Raw genomic sequence first — 23,093 nt, 5'->3', positions numbered from 1 at the left:
GCACTAAGTCCTTCCACGACGTCTGCGTTCTTCACCTCACCACGAGGCCCCGCCTCCAGCCACACCTGCTCTCCTTCTTTCTCTAAGCTAGACCTGCCAACGCACCAAAGCACAGATAGGCACAGCCTCCAGAGGAGGCAGTTTACATAGCTGAGGCAAAGAGGGCCTCTGCATATTTAGTCCTAAGTTATTTCTTTACAAACGCTTGCCTGTGCCAATCTTGACACAGCCAGTTGTTTTTAACATAGATTACATAAGGCTTTGGAGCCCCCATGCTTTGTATGCCCCCTTGAGCTGGCATCCCATATCTGCTCGCCATAGATACATGAACCTCAGGCTACAGACCCCAAGCTGCTGCCCTGCTGAGCTGTCTGGTCAGGAACCCCCCTGCCTTGCTAAGTGATGTCCCCAAGCCACAAAATGCCCCTGGCCCTCCCTCCTGCTCCCCTCTCCTGAGTGGTGGCTCCCAGGCCACAGCCTTTGGAGGGTCTCATGTGTCAAGGCACTGCCTGTGCACGGAAACCCATCAAAGCACAACCAAAACAAAGCTTGTGATGTCCCTGCCACCTGTGTTCACATTTCTGTCCTTGATCAGCCGTGAGGTTCCTCAAACCACCTAGAGGCAGAAATCCGGGGAACTCTGTATACTTATGACCCAGTCTGGTAACTTTTGTCCTGGGACTCTGGTTTTAAATGTGTCCTCTGATTGAGTCAGTATCGCTTCTGAAACCTGAGGTTTGCCTGCACAGTTCTGCACCAGCAATTCAGAAGAGCCTCCAGGCTCTCATTCCCTGCATATCCACTGCAGATCTCACCGGGCTTTCCAGCTCTAACCAACGACAAGTGCACTGGCTCTGTCAGTGCCAAGCAAAGCTTTGCTTGTTTTTTGAAATGCAGAACAACAGAAAGAATCTTCCATGTGCTGGTTCACTCCCAAATGCCCCCAACAGCCAGGGCTAAGCCAGGCAACAGCCAGGAGCCAGGATCTCAGTCTAGGTCTCCCACATAGATAGAAAGGGTCCAAGTATTTGACCTATCACCTGCTTCCTCCCAGGGTTGCATGAGCAGGAAGCTAGGTTAGAAACAGAGCTGGGACTCGAACCAGGGCACTCTGATATGGGAGGTGGGCATCCCAAGCAGCGGCTTAACCGCTATGGCATAGCACCCATACACGGACCACAATTTTATCACATGCTCCTGGCAAGCAGCTCTGGGGCTTTAAGTTTAGCCACAAATGCTGTGAGAAAAGAGTCTTTGGCTAGGCGTTCTAGAAATTTCTAGTTCCCATTCCTAAGAGTCCATAGTTCATATTTGCAACAGAGCTGACACTACAAGGTTAGGGAGAGAATCAAGGATAACAGGCACAACCCCAATGGCATTCAGAGTCATGTTTGTGGCTTATAGAAAAAGTCCTTTGTTAGCAAGACGGGATCTTAAGTCTTCATTTTTTTGTAAGTTACTTGCTATGACACTGAGACAGCCTGCGATCCTGCTAAGAAATGCAGAAAAGAGTTCATCTACTCTACTAGAGACCAAATACATTTTCTTAGTAAACTTTTAACTATTCAAAAATGAGGACTTCACACAACCAAACTGTACAGTGAACAAGAAAGGTTGACACCTCTCAACTAACCATTTTTACCTTGCCAACGTTAGCCTAAGTTTGAGCTCTAGCCACATAACGATTCCTGGCTAGGGAGAATGACAGATTATCTGAAGAGAAAGCCATGGGAGATTATTAGAGAGGTAAGAATGACTGCAAAGACTAGAAGGGATCGTCACCTTGGATTACTCTTCGTGGGGGCCTGTCAACAGGCGGGGCTCTGTCTCCCTGTCTCCCAGGCTCTACAATAACCGCTTGCAGAACAAGGAGCTCTAACCTTTGCGTCTGCTCTGGCTCCAGAGGCATCAGCCCCCGACAAAGAGCAGCACAGAAGTGTCTCTGGCTGAGGGAACCTTCTCAGGCGTTGTCTATGGCGCCCACCCTAAGAAAAAGACCCCCAGCTGAACTTCACAAACACTGCGCCTCCAACTTTCAGCAGGCACTCGTTTCCCTCTTTTCAAATGTCTAGCACCGAGGAACCGCAGCAGGTAGAGCAGAAGCAGAAAGAAGCAGCCTCGGGAAATGAGGGGAAATCTTTCCCTAAAGCCCACAACCTCAGGATGATCACTCCTGTCCCTGACAGCCTCAAAGCGACTCCTGCACGGCACCACACTCAGGACACGAAGACGACATTCTCGGCACCTGGTGGGTTGGCTCTCCACAGACGTGCGGGGACACACATTCAGGAATGACGCATTCAACAGCCCACAGATACAGATATGGATATGGATCTACAACACATGCATGCACACTAACTTATGAGAAGGCAATGACCTAGAACTTCACAAACGAGTTGGGTCTTCAAATAGAAAATGGGCAAGAAAGCATAGAATCAGAATGAAGATTTGGAAAAATAAAAGAGGAGCTACAGATTCTTAGATTAGCAAAGAGCCAAATTGGGACAGAACTGCCTATCTTAGTAACACTAGGCTATCTAACGAAGGTTAAGTGACCTCGAAGGGACCAAGTTAGTCCTTGCTTGATTCTGCTCGAGTCGATGGCATTTCCCAAGAGAATCCACTCCATCTTATATTCATAGCTGCAGAAACACCAAGCACTTTTAATTTCTCACAGTGGTGTCTCACAATTAACCCCACGTATCTATTTTTAAATGTCTGCTTCCCAGCAGATGGGTGGCTGGGCTCTGTGAATTTGTCTCATTCTTCATTCATCCACTCACAGAAACTTATGTGTCAGACACAGTGCTTGCTGTGGCTGGCACTACCACATGCCTAGCCAATATCCAGTCGCCCTTGCCTAACAGGCTCTTGATTTTGTTCAAGGAGCAATGGGTCCTCTTAAACACATTTGTCTTTCCACATGCTTTGCACGTGGAAGAGGCCATGACCCAGACAAGGTCAGTAAAAATATAAGCAATTACGTCCTCCACGGGGCCCCTGGGAAAGACCGGTCTGATGTTCTTTTTGTCTGCTCACATTTTCTTTTCCAGATGCGAGAACGACGCCTGAAGGTGAAGAAGCCGTCCTGAGACCACCAGGCACACACGAGCAAGCAGAAAGCTGGAAGCAGCATGGGTAACACTGCTGAGCGGCTGGCACTGACCTGTGCCCAGTGACAGAGAGCAGCAACTCTTCCCCAGACATGCAATCAGCGTCATCTGTGAACTCAAACAGCCTGACCCCAACACCACAATGCTACACGGGACCAACAATCAGAGAACAGGGGAGCTCTTAAAAATTAAAATGAGGAAAATCAATTTTTAAAAAGGATTTATTTATTTTGAGAGAGCTACGAAGAGAGAGAGAGAGATCTTCCATTTGCTGGTTCACTCCCCAGATGGCCGCAACGGCCAGGGCTGGGCCAGGCTGGAAGCTGGCACCTTCATCCTGATCTCCTACATGGGTGGCAGAGGCCCAAACACAGGCTGTTAGCAGGGAGCTGGGATGGAAGTGGAGTAGCTGGGACACAGACCAACACTTATATTGGGTACAATACTGGCCCCAATTTTTTTTTAAGTATATTGAGACAAGTTGGAAGACAAAGTTGGAGAAAATAGCCCAAAAAATAACACCAGAGGAGTAAGTGTTTTGTTCATCAGTTAAGACGCCATTTGGGATGCCCACAGCCCATATGGAATACCCAGTTATAGTTCTGAGTAGCCCACTTCCAAGCCAGCTTCCTGTTAATGCAGACCCTAGGAGACAGGTCACGGTTCAAGTACATGGGTCCTTGCCACTCATGTGCGAGACCCAGATTGAGTTCTGTGATCCTGGCTTCAGCCTGGCCCCATCTTGACTGTTACAGGATTTGGGGAGTGGAGTGGCAGATGGGAGATGTGTTTCTCTCTGCTTTACAAATAAAGTGAAGATAGGGTGGGTTTTTGTTTTTTTTTTTTAGATTGTTATTTATTTGACAGGTAGAGTTACAGACAGTGAAAGAGAGAGAGAAAGATCTTCCATTGGTTTACTCCCCAAATGGCCACAATGGCCGGAGCTGTGCCGATCCAAAGCCAGGAGCCAGGAACCTCTTCCGGGTCTCCCACGCAGGTGCAGGGGCCCAAACACTTGGGCCATCCTCCACTGCTTTCCCAGGCCATGGCAGAGAGCTGAACTGGAAGAGGAGCAGCTGGGACTAGAACCGGCGCCCACATGGGATGCCGGCGCCTCAGGCAGAGGATTAACCTAATGCGCCATGGCACCGGCCCCATGAAAATATTTTTTTAAATATTTTATATTTTCATCTACTTGAAAAGCAAAGCAACAGAAAGAGGGGGAAATATGAAGGTGAGAAACTCATGACCAAAATCATTCAAGAGTATTACCCAGAATTAAAGAAAATTAGTTTCTTTTTTGAAAGTACTCAAGTATCAAGAGTATCCATATGGCTGGCGCCGTGGCTCACTAGGCTAATCCTCCACCTGTGGCGCCAGCACCCCGGGTTCTAGTCACGGTTGAGGTGCCAATTCTGTCCCAGTTGCTCCTCTTCTAGTCCAGCTCTCTACTGTGGCCCAGGAGCACAGTGGAGGATGGCCCAGGTCTTTGGGCCCTGTACCCACATGGGAGACCAGGAGAAGCACCTGGCTCCTGGCTTCGGATTGGTGCAGCGTGCAGGCCACAACGCACTGGCCGTAGTGGCCACTTGGGGGTGAACCAACGGAAAAAGGAAGACCTTTCTGTCTCTCTCTCTCTGTCTAACTCTGCCTATCAAAAAAAAAAAAAAAAAAAAAAAAAAAAAAAAAAAAAAAAAGAGTACCCATACATCCTGCCACTCCTTCTGTCCCCTTCCCTTCTGCAGGTGTTAATCCCAAAAGAACTGTAGTAAACACCTGCAAGCTAGCCTCTCCAGTGAACCAAGTCTGCAACTATTAAGGGTATGGGCATCCTTAATTCCAAGAAAAGTGGGACAGGAGGTTGCTTTCAGCTGCACGGAGAGCTAAGAAGGTAAGGGTAAGAAGACAAAGGCTCAAACTCCTACCTTCTCAGCTCAGGGTACAGACTAGAAATCAGGGGCCTCCTAGGACTTGGCTACAAACAATCCCTTCTCTCTCAGTCACAGATTAAGACAGATAAACAAACCAAAGTGGATCCTTACGGATATTGAATTACAATGTCACTAACTTCTCGCCTTTGCCCTGCAAAGAGTAGAACTCCTAAAAACTCTTTCTGATGACTTTCCTTCCTAAAAACTGAACCGGAACCATCGCTGACTCAAGACACCGTGCCCCATCAAGCCTTAGGGACCACTGCTTCCCGGCAGACGCAGCTCTCCCAGTGTAAGAGGCTGACCTGGCCTTGTCTGCAGATGCTTTTAATGAAGTCACTCGAGGGAGTTACTGCGCAAGAGAAACCAATTTTCCTCGGCCCTCCTGGCTCATGGTCTAGAAATGGACCCCAGCATGCCCTCAGGGACCTATTACAAAGCTTTCACTCCAGAAGGATGGAAGGCTTTGCCACTGGGTTTGGACAAAAATCTCAACAGTGAATTCTGAGAGTCCTAGATGGAGAACAGAACAAGCGTCAGAGCAGCTGGAAGTACTGATATGGGGGCCCCTAGCAACCCAGGGTTCCAGATGAGACGCCAGCCACAGCCGCTGGGAGTGGGCTGACTGTGTGACAGTTTGGAGACTCAGACATCCCAGTTCCCCAAAAGCATGGGACAGATGCCAGAAATTCTTTGGCGTATCATAAAGGAAGTTATAGAATTATTTCTGAAGACTATCAGAGGGAATTTATCACATTGACCTCCTCACGCACCCCAACACTGTGCCACGCAGGAGGGCATGGAAAACACGTGGTTCACCAAGACTTTGAGAGACATCAGTGAGGGGAGCACAAGCAACAGCTGCGGCTTCCCAGGCCATTCTCTGTGGGCTGGGGGTGCTGACAGGGAACAGCAAGACTCTTCATTTCAACAGACACAACAAACCCCTTATATAGCAAAGAGGAGAGAGTGGCACCTAACCCCGAGGCAGCATGGGCACGGCTGCCCCGGGAGGCTACGTGGCCAGCCTGGTAGCCAGAATGCCCCGATGCAGGGCCACTTTGTGTGAATGGTCACTGACCATGAGGCCTGTAAACCTTGAGTAGATGGGAATTGAAATCATTGACCTTAGACCAGCTACTGCATCAGGGGTTTCTCTGCCCTTATCCCATCATCCAGAATTATCTGTCTCCACAGAATAGTCTAGCAATGGTCCTAGGATGGCCCCAGATGAACGACATCATCTCGTGATGTTGGGGTGCCCTCCCACAGAATACAGAAACTGCTCTGCACCAACCTCACGCTGTACTCTTATCCAGAGTCCACGCATGTGAGATGGCGAGGAGCGAGAATGGTCCTTCTCACTGCGACACCTCCTAACCCACACCTGAAATACCTTCTTCCTAGTCCTGCAACTCTGATCTGCTTGCTTGGGGGCCTTAGACCTTGCAAGGAAACATTTCCACCAAGGCACACAACAATGATTCCTCACATTAGAGGTTGATCACCTGGCCTTTTGGGGCTCCTCACGGAACTGGGTGATCAAGTACATGAGGGCTCTAGTGTGAGCTGGGGATGTTAACCCTTGATATCAAGTGGGAATTGAGTTACTCCTACTCAACAGAGAAAGGAGGAGTAGCAGTGGAGCCCAGGGGATCTTGTCAGGGGTCTCCAAGCATTATTGTAGAGGCTAGCACATGACAGTCCATAGCAGCCAAGTACACAAAGGCCTGACAAGGCCTTGCAGCCCTCAGGAATGGAGATGCGGATCACAGCACCGGGGAAAGAGCACCACACAGCTAACTGAAGGCAGTGGGGGGGGGGGGGGGAGAAGTCACAGGATGGTGGGAAATGAACAGGGGGAGTCATGAACTCCCTGATCAGACAGAAATCAGCTCTAAAGCTTGCATCCATGTATTCTTATTCTTCCCCATCCTTGCCCTCACTAACACTAAGGGTGTTAGTGGTGGTCATCTCTACAACTGAGCCCAAGCTGGAGGACACGAACACTGGGTTCATGTCAGCTCAGGGAGGCAGGGATGCCCGGCCAGCCTCAACATGCACAGTCGCCTACGAGTTGTTCCTCACGGGGGAAGCAGCAGCGATGGTCTCAGTGGTTGGAGGAACAGGTGTGTATCTCCTTGGAGAAGCCGGTATGTGTCCCCCACCTGAGGACGAGATCTGACAAGCTCTCCTGGCTTTCCATTAGATGTCTGAGCTCAGCAGACAGGAAGGGAGCTAAGTATCTTCTTCCAGGATGTTCCTGAACATTAACAGAATCCAACCTCCTGGTGCCTTCAAAATCTCCAGTGACGCTCTCTTCTCACGCTAGTCCCTAATTGCTTTCTGTAGCCAAAAGCAGTTAAAGTTTCCCCAAGTGTTCTCACCTCTGATAATTCTACATCCTGGTTTGCACTCCTCCAAAGCAAGCTATGTCAACAATGACCAAAGCCAAGCAAGACTTCCTATTTGCCAAACTGAAAGGGACCCCCTCCCATGCCCTCTTGCTCAGCCTCATTTCAGCTTCTGACAAATGCAGTGCTTCTTCCTCCTTGAAACCTTCACAAACCCGTGTGTTTCCTTCATCATGAACACCCCTCCTTATTCACTGCTGGCTCCTCTTTTTCTGCCTGCCTCTTAAGGGTCAGTGTCCTCTCAAGTTCTATTCTCCCAGTAAGATGTGGCTAAGTCAAATGCCAGCACAGCCCCCAAGGGGTGCAGAATAACCCTACCCAGAGCTGCTAGAACCTTGGTGTGGACAACATCCACAGTGCCCCCTGCCCTGAGGTCCAACCAGCGCTCCTGGGGCACATCTTTCTGGAGCTTGGCCTCCACCTGCTATGCTGACTATAACAGCACTAAGCCTTACTGGAAATTGAAGCAGACAGTTAAAAATAATAATCAGCATTGCTCCGAAAAGAGATAAAAATAAATGGAAGGAAAATTTATTTTGACATCTCCAGGAGAGGATTAAAGGGAATGAAAGGAAACCAAATGTCACCCGGTTGCCATGGAGTCCCTAATGTCCTCTCAATTACAGTCAGTAGCACTTGAGCACAGATGGACAGCTGGCCCCCACTGCTTTCCCTTCCACCACAGGATTTAACACCTTCCGCGGAATTCGTGACTGTCCCCATCATCTGATTAACTATATCAAATGAACCCCACAGAAAACAACCTCTACTTGTTACCTGTGCAGTGAACACGTTCTGGAATAACAATGTGAGGGGCCTGATTTCCCCTTGCTGCCTTATGCAGGATCCTGGATCGGTCACCTCCTTGAATATCTGCTCCCTCACTGCATGGTGCACCTCTGAAATTTTTCTTCCCCTGAACCTGCCCCGGAAGTGTTCATTAAGTGCTTCCACCGTGAGCACCAAGGAAAACAGACGCCAAGGGTGGCAGGAGTTATTTCCCCAAAGCAGTTCCCACTCCAGGGGGGAGTGTCCCGAGGTCCTTAATTCTGGGCAGGGTCCAGAGGTACCAAGTCCTGAGATCCTGGAAGACAGAAGCCCAGGTGTGCGTCTTCCTGCTGTGACACAAGAGGCACCTCTTATCCTGCAGGAGCTGCTGCCTGAACTCAGCTGCAGCTTCAGAATGGAGGAAGCTCTCCCTTGATCGCTGACTTTAAAGCAATACATTTTAAAATTACATATTCATTTCTGTTTAACTTGTTTAGAAACAAAATTTGAAAGGCAGTCTTTGGCCGGCGCCGCAGCTCACTAGGCTAATCCTCCGCCTTGCGGTGCCGGCACACCGGGTTCTAGTCCTGGTCGGGGCGCCGGATTCTGTCCCGGTTGCCCCTCTTCCAGGCCAGCTCTCTGCTGTGGCCAGGGAGGGCAGTGGAGGATGGCCCAGGTGCTTGGGCCCTGCACCCCATGGGAGACCAGGATAAGCACCTGGCTCCTGCCATCGGATCAGCGTGGCGCGCCAGCCGCAGCAGCCATTGGAGGGTGAACCAACGGCAAAGGAAGACCTTTCTCTCTGTCTCTGTCTCTCTCTCTCACTGTCCACTCTGACTATCAAAAAAAAAAAAAGAAAGAAAAGAAAAAGAAAGGCAGTCTTTGTGTCCATGGGTTCCACATTTTCAGATTCAACCAACCATGGACCAAAGACATTTGGGAAAAAAAAAATAAAAATTAAAAAAAAAAAAAAAACTACCTCTATACGGAATGTGTAGACTTTGTTACCATTCCCCAAACAATGCAATCTCGTATCTATTTACATAGCATTTGCACTGTGTTAGGCAGAGAGGAGTTCACATATATGGGAGGACTGCCTAGGTTCTACGCTGTTTCTGTGGAGACTTGAGCATCCATGATTTTGGTATCTGCAAGAGTTCCTGGAACCAGTCCCCTACAAATATAAGGAATGTGTATGAAGGGACATGTATGCAGGAAAAGAAACTACAGACAAAGACCCTGTAAACACAAAAGCACAAAGAGAACTTAAATAGAAACATAATAACTGATAAACTGAAAGAGCAAAAGCAAATCCAGAACTGGAAAACTAAAATTAATCTCACCAACTATCAAGTCAGTAATATGAACACATCTTTAAAAGGAATTATTTCAAAAGGCTTTTCAAAAAAATTTTTATTTAAAAAAGCAGAGTTACAGAGAGAGACGAGACAGCAAAGCCGCACGCTTCCATCCACTGGTTCACACCCCAAATGGCCGCAATGGCTGGGACTGGGTCAAGCTGAAGCCAGGAGCTTTTTCAGGTCTCCTACTTGGGTGCAGGGGTCCGAGGACTTGGGCCATCTTCTGCCACTTTCCCAGCCACATTAGCAGGGAGCTGGATCAGAAGAGAGCAACCAGGACTCAAACCATTGCCTTACCCACTATGCCATAGTGCCAGCCCCTCAAAAGACTTTTGAATACACTAACTATTCACTCACTAAAAGCATAAAGAATTGAAAGGATTTCTTAAATGTCATACAGTGGTTTTATTTTTTAATCATAATGATGAGTAGCATAATTGTGAAACTAGCTTATGTATAACGTGAAATAAAGCAGTAAGTAAACACGAGCATCTCAGTAAGAACCAAGATTAAAGATTTTCACTGATAAAAGGGCACAAACATAAAATCCAAGCTGTTGAGAAAAAGCAGTAATGATGTTAAACTTGAATTTAAAATCTCCATATGAACTCATGTTTTACAAAAACATATCTGCTAGGTGTGTGCACATAAAGGCCCACACAACAACACCTCTGCAGCAATGGACACAGCCAGGTCCCGGCTCCTAAACACAATTCCCCTACTGAAAGGAACCAGGTGCAGGGGATCGGCCGGTTCCAATACTGGGCTAGGAAAAATGCAAGAAGGGTGTCGGACTTCTCTCAGTTCCAGAAAGCAAGGAAACACTCAACGGCTAATACACCCACCTCAAAAGAAGGTAGAAGCCAGCTTGACCAAATTTTGTACAATTTTAGCATAAGAAACATTGCTATATTCATCAGAAAACATGAAATCATTTTACACGAGCACTGCACAGGCGTGCTTCACTAACTCTACTCTGGAAAATCATATGCAGAGAGAAGCGATATCACCTTGCCCTGCCTTTGGAGATGAAAGTACACCCAAGCCCAGTCAGTCATTGAAAGCTCTTTACAGAATGCCAGCTACGAAATGCAGACATAATGACAGATTTAGAAAGTCAGCATTTCGCCGTGGCTCACTAGGTTAATCTTCTGCCTGCGGCGCTGGCATCCCATATGGGAACCGGGTTCTGGTCTCTGTTGCTCCTCTTCCAGTCCAGCTCTCTGCTGTGGCCCGGGAGGGCGGTGGAGGATGGCCCAAGTGCTCAAGCCCTTGCACCTGCATCCGTCTCTGGCATCTTGTCTCACCAACTGATCTCTCCAGCACCTGCTCCTACTGTGGTGATGCCACCTGTCTTAGGTTCTCACCAGAGGCTGGACCAAGGGAGCTGTCCAATTTTGGACTTTCAGCCTCCAAAGCGTGAGCTAATAAACCCCTTTAAATATTATCCTGTATCCTCAAGTATTTTGTTGCAGCAACAGGAAAGGAACTAATAGAAAGGTATTGACACAGCTGTGCATTAACAGCCCACGTGTTACTTGTTAACCGAAAAGGAATGCAAATACCTTTAGGAGAGAGAGACCTGGCAGTCACCACCACATTCAAGTAACTTAGTACTGCGATCAGTAGGACAGTTGACATTATTTGCATCTCATGAATATTAAGTATACAGCATCCGGTAAAAAGTAATTCTCCAAAACAATTTACTTTTATTAAACCAAGCCTTCTCTAGACATAAATTTCATTTTACAAAGAAATGCAGCAGGGGGGCTGTTGTGGCACATGTTAAAGTCTTGGCTGCTCTACTTCCGATCCAGCCCCCTGCTAATGCATCTGGAAAAACAACGGAAGATGGCTCAAGTACTTGGGCCCCTGCACCCATGTGGGAGACCCGGATGAACCTCCTGGCTTTTGCCTGGCCCAGCCCTGGTTATTGCAGCCATTTGTTGAGTGAACCAATGGATGGAAGATTTCTGTGTCTTTCCCTTCGCCACCACATTTCAAATAAATCTTTAAAGAAAAAGAAAATAGAAGTAATAGAATAACAAATTTAAGGATAATGCAATTTAAAAATCAGGTAAGTACAGCAGGGGGTAGTTCTACAATAGGTCTGGGTTCCATCAAGTCAGTATCATTTTAAAACATGGGTTAACAATTTTTGACTGAAGACTAAAGAGACATAAAATCTGGGTGGGTGTTGTGGTACAATGGATGCCCATTTCCCATACTAGAGTGCCATAGAGTGCCAATTCAAGTCCCAGCTTTTTTTTTTTTCTATTTTGACAGGCAGAGTGGACAGTGAGAGAGAGAGAGAAAGGTCTTCCTTTGCCGTTGGTTCACTCTCCAATGGCTGCCGCAGCCGGTGTGCTGTGGCTGGCGCACCGCGCTGATCCGATGGCAGGAGCCAGGTACTTCTCCTGGTCTCCCATGGGGTGCAGGGCCCCAGCACTTGGGCCATCCTCCACTGCACTCCCTGGCCACAGCAGAGAGCTGGCCTGGAAGAGAGGCAACCGGGACAGAATCCGGCACCCCTACCGGGACTAGAACCCGGGGTGCCGGCGCCGCAGGTGGAGGATTAGCCTATTGAGCCACGGCGCCAGCCAAGTCCCAGCTTCTTTGCTTCTGATCCAGCTTCCTGCGAATGTATCCTGGGAGCCATCAGATAATGGCTCAAGTGCTTGAGCCCCTGCAACCCACTTGGGAGAACTGGATGGATTTCTGGCCTCCTTGCTTCAGTCTGGGCCAGCCTTGGCTTTTTAGGGCATTTGAGAAGTGAACCAGTGAATGGAAGATAATTCTTTTGCTGTGCCTTAAAAGTAGATGAGAAATTAATTTTTAGAAGTCTACAATCAAATGATGAATATGGCTATATCCTGGGTTGAGAAAATAGTTTAACAAATATATTTGGAGACACTTAGGAAATGTGAAGCCACACGAGAATCATTAAATTTACATGGTGGGTACATATAAAATGCTTTCAAACTTGCAAGATGTTTAAAATTTTTCCATAAGACTAGGGAAAAGCGTAAGCATGCAATGTCATCTATGATGTACTATAGCTTTAAATAACTTTGAATCCACAAACTTTTTGATCTAACTTTTAGTTGAAGAAATATAGGGCACAGAGAATAAGCTAAATGTCACCATGAGGAGCCAGATGGTGGAGCATCCTGCAAGACAACTGGCCTGGTCCCTCCAACAAGCCAGTGCCACAAGAAGGGAGGATGCTAAGTTAAGACAGTCTTAAGGGACAAAACAGCTAGAGAACACGTGTGGTCCCAGCGTGGGTATTAGCTTGGCCAATCCAGTAGAAAGGATATTTGGGGTCAACTGGCAAAATATGCCTATTATCTAGGCATCAAGTGAGAAAAAAAGTTAGTAACATGGAAGTGTAGAGTCAATAAATCTCAGGTTATGAGATTACATATTCATACAAGGAAATCTATGCATAATTTTTGGATAACATGAATTTCCATTAACTTTTACAGATCCCCTGTATGCATGGATTTTAATTTTTTTCTGCACCAAAATAAACTCACGTTTTATTTCCACTTTGTACCAATTCTTTGAAATATATTTGTAAAATATAAGTTCATCTGAGGGAAAACCTTAAATGTGTGCCTGCAGAACCATGGGGATAAGATCTCCAGTATATAAATTGTACTCGAGATTTTATCCAGTCCTCTCAGAGCAAATGGTAATGCAATATTTCCAGTTTTAAAGCACAAATGATCTGTATATTTTAATTTTCTACAATGCAAATGCACATAGTAACAGATTTTTTCTATCATTAAAAGTTTTAGAAGAAAACAGAAGAGAATATCTCTATGACCTTGGGGTAGGAAAGATTTTTTAAAGGCCTAAAAAAAAAGTACAAACCATAAAGGAAAATTTATAGATGCAGCTACATGTGCTCACTGTGGCAGTGCATATACTAAAATTGGAACCATATACACAGCTACACTAAATCCTATTCACAAAGACATTAAAAAAAACATTGAAAGTCAAGCCACAAACCTGAAGACATTAATATTTGTAACAGGGCCTGGTGCTGCGGCACAGCAAGTTAAGCTGCCACCTGCAACACTGGCAACTCAGATGGGAACTTGTTCAAGTCCTGGCTGCTCCACTTCCAATCCAGCTCCCTGCCAATGCACCTGGGCTAGCAGCCAAAGATGGCCCAAGTGCTTGGGCCTGTGCACCCACATGGGAGACCCTGATGAAGCTCCTGGCTTCAGCCTGGCCCAGTCCTGGCTGTTGTGGTCATTTGGAGAGTGAACCAGCAGATGGAAGATCTCTATCTCTTTCTCCCTCTCTTTTTATAACTCTGCCTTTCAAATAAATAAATCTTTAAAAAATATATTTGCAACACAGAAACTAAATATATATATGGTAATACAGAATAACTAACCCCCCATGACTCCAGAAGTAAAAAAGTAAAAATCCCAATAGTAAAATGAGTGAGTTTGTCACATTTATATCCCTGAAAATGATCTATCAATGTCCTGTGAACCTATAAAAGGATGTTCAAACTTATTAGTGATTGGGAAAATGCAAATTAGAACCATGATATACAACTCACGCCCACCAGATTTTCAATACTGAAAATCAGTATCGGATGTTGATGAGGCTTTCAAGGAACAAACTCATACTTCCCAGAGGAGCATGAATGGTTTCAACCAACTTAAGCAATAACGTGACAGTACCTTGTAATTCTTAAGATGCATATTGCCCATAATTCCGCAATTCTATTTCTAAGTATTCAAGTATACATCAGAGCAGAGCAGTGTTTTAGGAACTCTAGTAATACCCAATTTAGTGGTTTGCAACCAGCATTTTCAAATAAAATAATATGGAAGATAAAATAAACTATCAGGGTACATTGCCAGTGGATTAAAGTATTACCTTCTGAGAATTTACACACGCACACACAATTTTTTTTTTTTTTGCTGAGTCATGTGCCAAAAATTATTGGCACAGGGAAACTTGCATAACAGCTCCAAAAAGCTCAGAGAAATGGCATTCCACGGAAGAGCAGCGCCCCGGGAAAGACGCGCATGCTCTCCTGTTTGCAGAACGGAAGGCAACCTGGGACCAAGGATGCACCGGAATGCCCTCCCCCGGGGAAGACAAGCGGACGGGGCTACATCGATCCACACAAACGCTTCTCAAAACCTTCGTGTTCAGCCAAAAAGAAATCAAGATGCTCAAGAACAGGCCAAGTAGGAAATCCTTGATATGAAGAGATCTTAAAATACGCAATTTTAGGAATTCATCTGCGATACAATACAATGAAAAAGAAGAGAATGATAAGCACAAAAACCAGGTTATCTTGTAAGAGAGGGTCAGAAGCCGATGGGGTTGGGGTACAAATGAAGGCTTCAGGGATTCTGGCTGGTTCTTAAGCTGAAGGGGAGGGGGGGAAGCTCACTGACGGATCACTGGCAACTCTGAGTGGCCAGGTTTGCCAGCCCTAGTGCTGATCTGCGGTGTCACTGTTATAGAACTTTTCCTACTGTTTAAGCCCCATTTTGAGTTGTGTCTTTCGTTACTCATCACTAAAAACACTTCAGCTAAAATGGCCCCCTAATCTGGATGCCATAAAAACTGAGATCTGATTTTGTATAAGCCATCATTTAATCCTGTTCTATATGTCTGGTCACTTCAGTCAAACCTTACAATATCGGTCACTCCCACTATTCAAAGACAAAGATTTGTTCAGGAAGAAGAGATTATGAAAACAGCGCGGCTTTTTCGTTTTTGTTTTTTGATCCTGAAAGTCTTCTTGCTTGGAACATTCTAAATAAGCACTGGCGATACCAAGGATAATCAAGATTTTCAAAAGGTTCTATAAACCACCGCACAGATGAGGAGTCAGGCTTGAACTCCTGCCCTTGAAGCGAACAGCTTAACGCCAGAAGATCACACGTTTCCCACTGGAACCACAGGTTGGAGGTCAGGCCAGGCTGCATCCAGCCACGAAAGGGGATGCAAGAAGTTCTGGAAAGCATAGAGAATCAGGAGGAGAGGAGGCAGAGTTCAGAACGGGGACGGCCTCTGCAGGTTTGGCCACAGTCAAATCTTGCACTGGGGACCGTGCCCTGCTGAGGAAATGAGTCTTCAGCCTGTCTCGACGCAGACGGGGAGAAAAGGAGAGGTAGGAAAGGGAGCGACGGTGGGAAACACACGCACATGCACACACACGCACGCACACACACACACACCCATCCAGCCTATCTACCAGACACTTCATCAGCCACACCCTTGATGTGCATTGCTTCACTTATTCTCAAAACAGGTCGGTCTCATTTTACAAATGACTAATTTTAATAAGCCACCAACTTCACCCACTGAGGGCCGGTGGAGCTGGGATTTAAACCAATGCTTGTCTGACTCCAAAGATCCAATTCTTTCCTTTAGGCCTTACACAAAAGGACAAAGGCAGACTGCAGAAAAATTCCACTTTGGGTTATTACCTCTTTGAACAGACTCCAAGGCTGAGCCCAGCAACTCCTACCCTCTAAGTACAAGTGCAACACCGGCCATACATGAGAAGGACCTGGCTAAGCTCAGTAGGATTCAAGCATGAGGCGGGATCACCACCACCCTTGGTCCCCAGACCACAAAAGACAGCCCTCACCTGCATCAGCCAGGCTCCTCACCAGGCGCACTCCTGGACCCAAGATGAAGAAGGCTTTTAAAGAGCTGGGGGTAGGAGAGGCTGGGGTGCGCTCCAGGCTACTGTGTCTCCCACTACCCCAGGTTCAGCCTCACTCTGCAGCCGACCCTTGGTGTTTGCCCTACAGATGACGCTCTCCCCACTTACCTAAGGTCCAACAGGAGACGGCCCCCAGGAGGGGGATGCTGCCGTAGATGGCGTGCATGTACATGAGGCGGGCCATCAGCTCAGCCAGCCCCCACCAGCAGACGAGGCGGCTCAGGCCCCGCCCCAGGATGCAGAGGCGGGTCTTCAGGGAGCAGAGCTCTTGCTGCTGCATCTGCAGTGGAAACAAAAGAAGTCCGATCGCATCTCACTGTGCAAACCTTCCAGGCCCCCCAGTGTTTTTAATAAACTTCTCACAAATGTTAGGACTGTCTACCAACACAGGGGCCATCCAATTGGACTTGGGAACACTCAATATTGTTGAGAGAAAAAGTATTACCTGAGCTCAAAACTGTCCCAAGTAAGAACAGGGCTGGTCCAGCAGCTCACTACTGCCAGGAACCCCAAGACACTTTTGAAACAAGGCACAGTCAACACAAACAGCGGCAAGTGTCCTGCTTAGGAAGCTGAGCACTTTAACAGCCAAAACACCGAAAGATTCTAGCAAACAACATGTGCTGTGTGATCCTGAGCAAGTCACTTAACTCAGTCTTGGTTTCCTCATATGTAAAGAGCAAAAACTGTTGCAATGACCCAATATGATAAAGTACATGACCCATTCAGCAGCTGGTTTAGTAAAAGCACTGGAGAATCAGAAGTTAATATGGGATCATCTTGCTCCTGCTAAGCGTATCTCCTTCACATTCCTGCCTCATGGCATCCCACACGACCAGCCACAGGGCAGCGTTAGGAGCCAGGTCAGATCATCAAAGGTGAGGGAGGCACAGATAGCAACTATGGATAACACAGTCGATGTATATGGGCAATACAAACAAAAGCAAGTTCCGCCAAAGCTGCCTGGTTCTGTGGCCTCACCTCACTGCCTGCTCTTGAGCGATGCATCGTAACTTAAAACGCAGAAACTCCAGAATTCACAAACACGCTATGAAACTTGAAGTAAATGCAATTTCATCCCTACGCCACTAGACAGAGAAAGTTAGTAGAGAAGGCGTCATTTTCTGGATCTTACAAGGGCAAGGTTTCCTGAGGCCGCGTGCACATGCAGAGGGAAGCTGGGCTCAGCGATGAGGCTTCATCCGCAAACCCTGGGTGGTGATGGAAACGGACCCAATTCCCTGTTTGACACCAAGTAAACTCTGGGAAGGGTGGTGAGCGGGTGCCGCTGCAGCAAGGAGTGGCAGGCACTGCTCTTGGAAGGGAAGGGGCTGCCACCCCCCAGGGCACTGGCTTCATTCTGTTTTCTGAAACCACGTCCTCGCACTCTCTCACACTGTCCTGCTGCACTGAGAAGCCGGGTTGGGACGTTCGGGCGGAAGTTACACACACGACTTTCTGCCTTCTGCCCTCTCGCTGGCTGCAGTTATTCTCTTCAAGCTCATGCAGACACTTAAAGCCCAAAGCCTTCCACTAACAATGAATGGCTTAACGGCTGATGGATAAGGGTAGAGACGTGAGCCGATTAAGGCGCCTGAAGGTGGGAGCTTCGGGAAGTGACTGTATGGGATTAGGAAGGCAGGGTGGAGCCATGACTGAGTCAGGCTGGATCAGGAGGGGAGACCATGGAGACGGCAGCAGCGGCAGCATGCCCCGGGTCTCTGCTCCTCCCGCCTCCCCAGTGCCTGAACCCGTGCGGCTGCCTGATCCTGGACTGTGAACTTCCAAACCGTAAGCTGAAATCAATCTTCCCTCCTAAACTGCTCTTCTTGGGTTTTTCAAAGAAGCAGCTAAAACGGGTAGATATGTCCAAACTCCTTGGGTCATTTTTTAAATGTGAATTGATCAAATTAACAGGAATTTTTTTTCTTGAGTTTACCTCTGTCTGCCCACCCCAAGAAGATGTTTTGCCCAGCGAACGACGTAAGTGCTTGGAGGACTCGTCTGGCAGTTCTGACAGGAAGCACAGCTTGAGGAGGGGTCCCCAAGAAGGAGAATTGGACTTGTACTGACCACAGCCAGGCTGCACGACGGTGACGACACGGATCCCTCCCTCAGCCTGCACGGAGAATCTCCACCCCAAGCCTGCATGCACGCTCTTAAAGACCCTACAAAGCCCATGGCAGAGACTCGGCCAGCGAGGGGATCTCAGAATCCTCAGTGCACAAACACCCGCCTGCCAGCGCATCCGTGTCCTCCGTGCCACTGAGACGCAGAGAGGACAAAAAAGGAACTAACAGATGTCCAACAGTAGGGGTTTGGGTAAATGCATCGAGTGCTCCTCAATACTACGTAGTCATGAAAACTATGTTCACCTGCAAAAAATGACAGGTGGGGCCGGCGCTGTGGCGCAGGTTAATCCTCCGCCTGCGGCGCCGGCATCACATATGGGCACCAGTTCTAGTCCCAGTTGCTCCTCTTCCAGTCCAGCTCTCTGCTGTGGCCTGGGAAATCAGTGGAAGATGGCCCGAGTGCTTGGGCCCCTGCACCCACATGGGAGACCGGGAAGAAACACCTGGCTCCTGGCTTCGGATCAGCGCAGTTCCGGCAATTGCAGCCATTTGGGGAGTGAACCAACAGAAGGAAGACCTTTCTCTCTCTCTCTCTCGCTCTATTGCTCTGTCTCTCATTGTCTGTAACTCTACCTCTCAAATAAATAAATACAATCCTAAAAAAATAATAATGACGACAGGTTAGAAAAATGACAACAGTGGTGAACATTGGATGGTGAGATTTTAGTTCTTTGACAATTAAAATGGATTTTTAAAAAGATGTATTTATCTCTTTATTATTTGGAAGGGGAATGAGAGAGAGAGAATATGAATATGAACAAGAATCTCCCACACTCTGGTTTACTCTCCCAACAATAGTTGGGGCAGGGCCAGGCTGAAGCCAGGAGCTTCATCCAGGTCTCCCACGTGGATGCCAGGGACTCACGAACTTGGGCTATCATCTGCCTCCCAGGTGCATTAGCAGGAAGCTGGATCAGAAGATGAGATGGGAGCTGGCGTTGTAGTGTTGCAAGTAAAGCCATCGCCTTTGACACCAGTATCCCATGTGGACACGGGTTCAAGACTTGGCTGCTCCGCTTCTGATCCCGCTCCATGATAATGTGCCTGGGAAAACAGAAGACAGCCCAAGTGCCAGGCCCCTGCCACCCATGTGGGAGAGAACTGGAAGAAGTTCCTGGCTTCTGCTTGGCCCAGCCCCAGCTGTTGCAGCCATTTGGGGAATGAACCAGCAGACGGAAGATCTCGGTCTCTTCCTTTCTCTGTGTAACTCTTTCAAATAAATAAATAAATCTTTAAAGTAGAATAAAAAGCAGCATCCGAGCTGGGACTCGCTCGCAGGCGCCGACATGGAGCACAGATGTCCACGCAGCCGTTTAACCTGCCCTGCCACAACATCCACCCCAACGTGGAGCAGGGAAGGCAACCTTACAGCATCATGAAAATCATGGCCCCCGTTTCTGCACCCTCTCAAAAATGCCCCCATCAGCACTTCCACCAGGAAGTGCAGCATCTCCTACAGGCAGGACTTTGGTTCTCCTGTTCATACGAATCTTTGTCTTCTTTCCTCTCCATCTCACTCCTCACTGCTCCTAGCGACACACCAACTCCCTCTGTGTTCACTCTCATCCCCATTCCAACTCTCAAAAGCAAATTCTTCGTGACCAAACAACCATCGACAAATAAGGAAACGGGGATGCCCGCAGGGCAATGGTCCGCACATCCGTGTCTGCTGGGCATGGTTAAGGGGACATAAAGACCTCAGAGAGCTGGCCAGTCCCTGCCACCACGCAAGGACACGGCGAGAAGGTGCTGGTCTGCAAGCCGGGACCTGGGTCCTTCCTCTCCACTGCCGCTCTGGCACTGGACCCGCCGGCCTCCAGAACCGTGTGGCATCTGTGCTGGTTACAATCCACTCAGAATATGGTACTGTGTCACAGCAGCCCAAAAATGGGCCATGACACATGCACCCGCGAATCTGGGGTGAGCCCAAGAGTTCCCACTGAGGCAGCGACAAGGCCAAGGCAGGAAGAGGCCCCAGCATCATTCCTGATCAACAGCTGGGCCTTTCCTGGATGCCCACACTCGGAGAGAAGCAGGTTGGCTGAACGTGGTCAAGGCCTCAGAACAGTGTTGGCAGAAGAGAATCATCGCACACCTGAACGTCTTGTTCGCTGAATAAGCAACCGGGCACACAGCTGGCCTGCCCCAGGTTCGAGCCCCTCAAGCTCACACTTGCACCCGAGGCTTCAGAGCACCGCTGGTGCACACCCCCTTCCCCGAGAGTGGGGACAACAGCTGGAGCAGAGGGAAACCAGGGTGAAGCTGGAGCTGAGAGCCCTGCGGGGCAATCAGGAAAACAGGTCCACCTGGTCCCCTCCCAGCTCCAGGCAGCCACACCCCAAGGCCAATTCGAGGCCTCCTTTTCCTCCTCAAACCAAGTGCAGTCCAAGATGACGCAAATGTCCATCGTCAAGAACAATAATAGGGACCGGCACCATGGCTCACTTGGTTAATCCTCCGCCTATGACGCTGGCATCCCATATGGGCGCCGGGTTCTAGTCCCGGCTGCTCCTCTTCCAGTCCAGCTCTTTGCTGTGGCCCGGGAAGGCAGTGGAGGATGGCTCAAGTGCCATGCACCCGCATGGGAGACCAGGAAAAGCACCTGGCTCCTGGCTTCGGATCGGTGCAGCGCCTGCCGTGGCAGCCACTTGGGGGGTGAACCAACGGAAGGAAGACCTTTCTGTTTCTCTCTCTGTCTATAACTCTACCTGTCAAATAAAAAACGAAGAGCAGCAAGGTAGCTGACTGGCTTCCAAAAAGCGACCAACTTCTTTCCGCAGAGCAAACCTTCCCTGCCACGTTCACGACGTCACGACGTGCTGCGGCAGGACCAGACAGGCTGGACTTTCCCTTGCAATACTCTTTCTGATGCTAGAAGCCTCCTCACTCCAAGCAAGAGACACACTCCTTAACTGCACAGATAAATGCAAGAGGAAGAAAGCAATCCAGCTTTTCATTCTACTCCCATCTGCTCAAAACCATCCAAATCAAAAATAGGGCAATTGGCCTTTCTGCAGGGTGGGCTCGTGACCACCATCCACTTACACCTTCGATCTCATTGATTCCCTTTTATTTCAGAATCTCAGCGTCTGGCCCGTTGATGAGGCCAGAAGTACAGACACACTACACGCAGCTCTCCGAGCAAGCCAGGCTGCTCTTGCCTGCATGCAAAGAACTTCATCCGAGATATTCCAAACCTAGGGGATCGCCAACCTTAAGACTACTGGAAATTACCAACAGGGGAAAGTCAAGTTCAGACTCCACTAAAAAAAAAAATACACATTAACTCATCTGCAAAGTGCATTTTAAAGCACATTACATTTTACAGCCTCATTTCATGCAAATTGCATAAAAAGGAATATCGAAGTCTTTTTCCCCTCAAAGAGGTTCTGATGATTAGCGATGACAGTTCTCCAAGATGAAAGGTTCTTTTCCCTCACACACTAATGATACAGATGCTTGAGAGCACCCAACAAAAGCCTTACCCAGAGCCAATTATCCAACAGCACCGGCTCTGCCACTAACACCCTGCTTCTCAGGCGTGGGCTGGGGCCGTGCAGCCGCAGTCTTTCCCTTCACTGCGGGGGCTCTTCCATTCTGTGCTCACTGGCTACACCCCTGCTCCTTGCAAATTACCCCCCATCAGACCCCACGGCCCCTCCCCCCAGGCCACACAGGTTAACACGCAGTGATGGGTCCCACACAGCAGGTGGGGTCCACAGTCAACACTGCTGGCCTAAAACCACCACCATGGGCCCTGCAGCCCTGCCTGTGCACCAGGCCACACGCCATCCTCTCGCTATGGTCACACCGAGTCAGTGTGCCCGGGCTCGTGTCTTCATCCCCCCCACCCAACCATGTTCTACATGCCCCTCTTCCCCTCCACTGTGAAGTGGGCACAACAGTGTCTCTTCCCTTGTGCCCTGGGGACTCCACACGTCAGTCTGACTCGGAGAGGATGCTCAGAATTGCCCTCTTTTTTGACAGGCAGAGTGGATAGTGAGAGAGAGAGAGAGAGAGAGAGAGAGGTCTTCCTTTGCCGTTGGTTCACTCTCCAATGGACGCTGCGGCCGGCATGCTGCGGCCAGTACACTGCGCTGATCCAAAGGCAGGAGCCAGGTACTTCTCCTGGTCTCTCATGGGGTGCAGGGCCCAAGGACTTGGGCCATCCTCCACTGCACTCCCTGGCCACAGCAGAGAGCTGGCCTGGAAGAGGGGCAACCGGGACAGAATCCGGCGCCCCGACCGGGACTAGAACCCAGTGTGCCGGCGCTGCAGGCGGAGGATTAGCCTACTGAGCCACGGCACCGGCCTCAGAATTGCTTTTCACAGTTTGCATCATTCCTATGCCTCCCCAAGCCCTGCACACAGCCTACTCCCAACCCTCATTAGCCTCTGTGGCTCAGGAACTGGGCCTCTCCCTGCACCTGCACCAGTGGCCTGGGTCTCTCATCTAATAGACAGAACCAGCTTTCTGGCCAATTCTGAGGCCACACTCCAGAATCCCCTGCTGCTGGGCCCACCAGAGTGGACACCTGGGGCTCCAGTTGTGGCCCAAACCCTAACCTAGAACTGCCGAATGCCTTTGGTTAACAACAACAAACAATAGTTATGTGTCAAGTGCCATTACCCACATAAAACCACTTAATTAACTCT

General features: G+C 48.6%; 1 protein-coding gene across 8 annotated transcripts in view; it reads right to left on the bottom strand.

Annotated features, from left to right (window-relative positions):
- Positions 1-23,093, bottom strand: part of HHAT (hedgehog acyltransferase) — a 305,572-nt gene that overhangs the window by 205,727 nt on the left and 76,752 nt on the right. For all 8 annotated transcript variants that reach the window (XM_008268452.4, XM_008268451.4, XM_051821308.2 and 5 more), the window contains one exon: positions 16,414-16,585. In XM_008268452.4, the coding sequence (XP_008266674.2) occupies positions 16,414-16,585 (172 nt within the window). The remainder of the gene's footprint in view (positions 1-16,413; positions 16,586-23,093) is intronic.

This window comes from Oryctolagus cuniculus, chromosome 13 (genome assembly GCF_964237555.1).
Source record: "Oryctolagus cuniculus chromosome 13, mOryCun1.1, whole genome shotgun sequence".
In the NCBI taxonomy this organism is placed as follows: domain Eukaryota; kingdom Metazoa; phylum Chordata; class Mammalia; order Lagomorpha; family Leporidae; genus Oryctolagus; species Oryctolagus cuniculus.
Note: the sequence above shows the minus strand (reverse complement) of the source record. Positions and strands in the feature narration are given on the sequence as shown.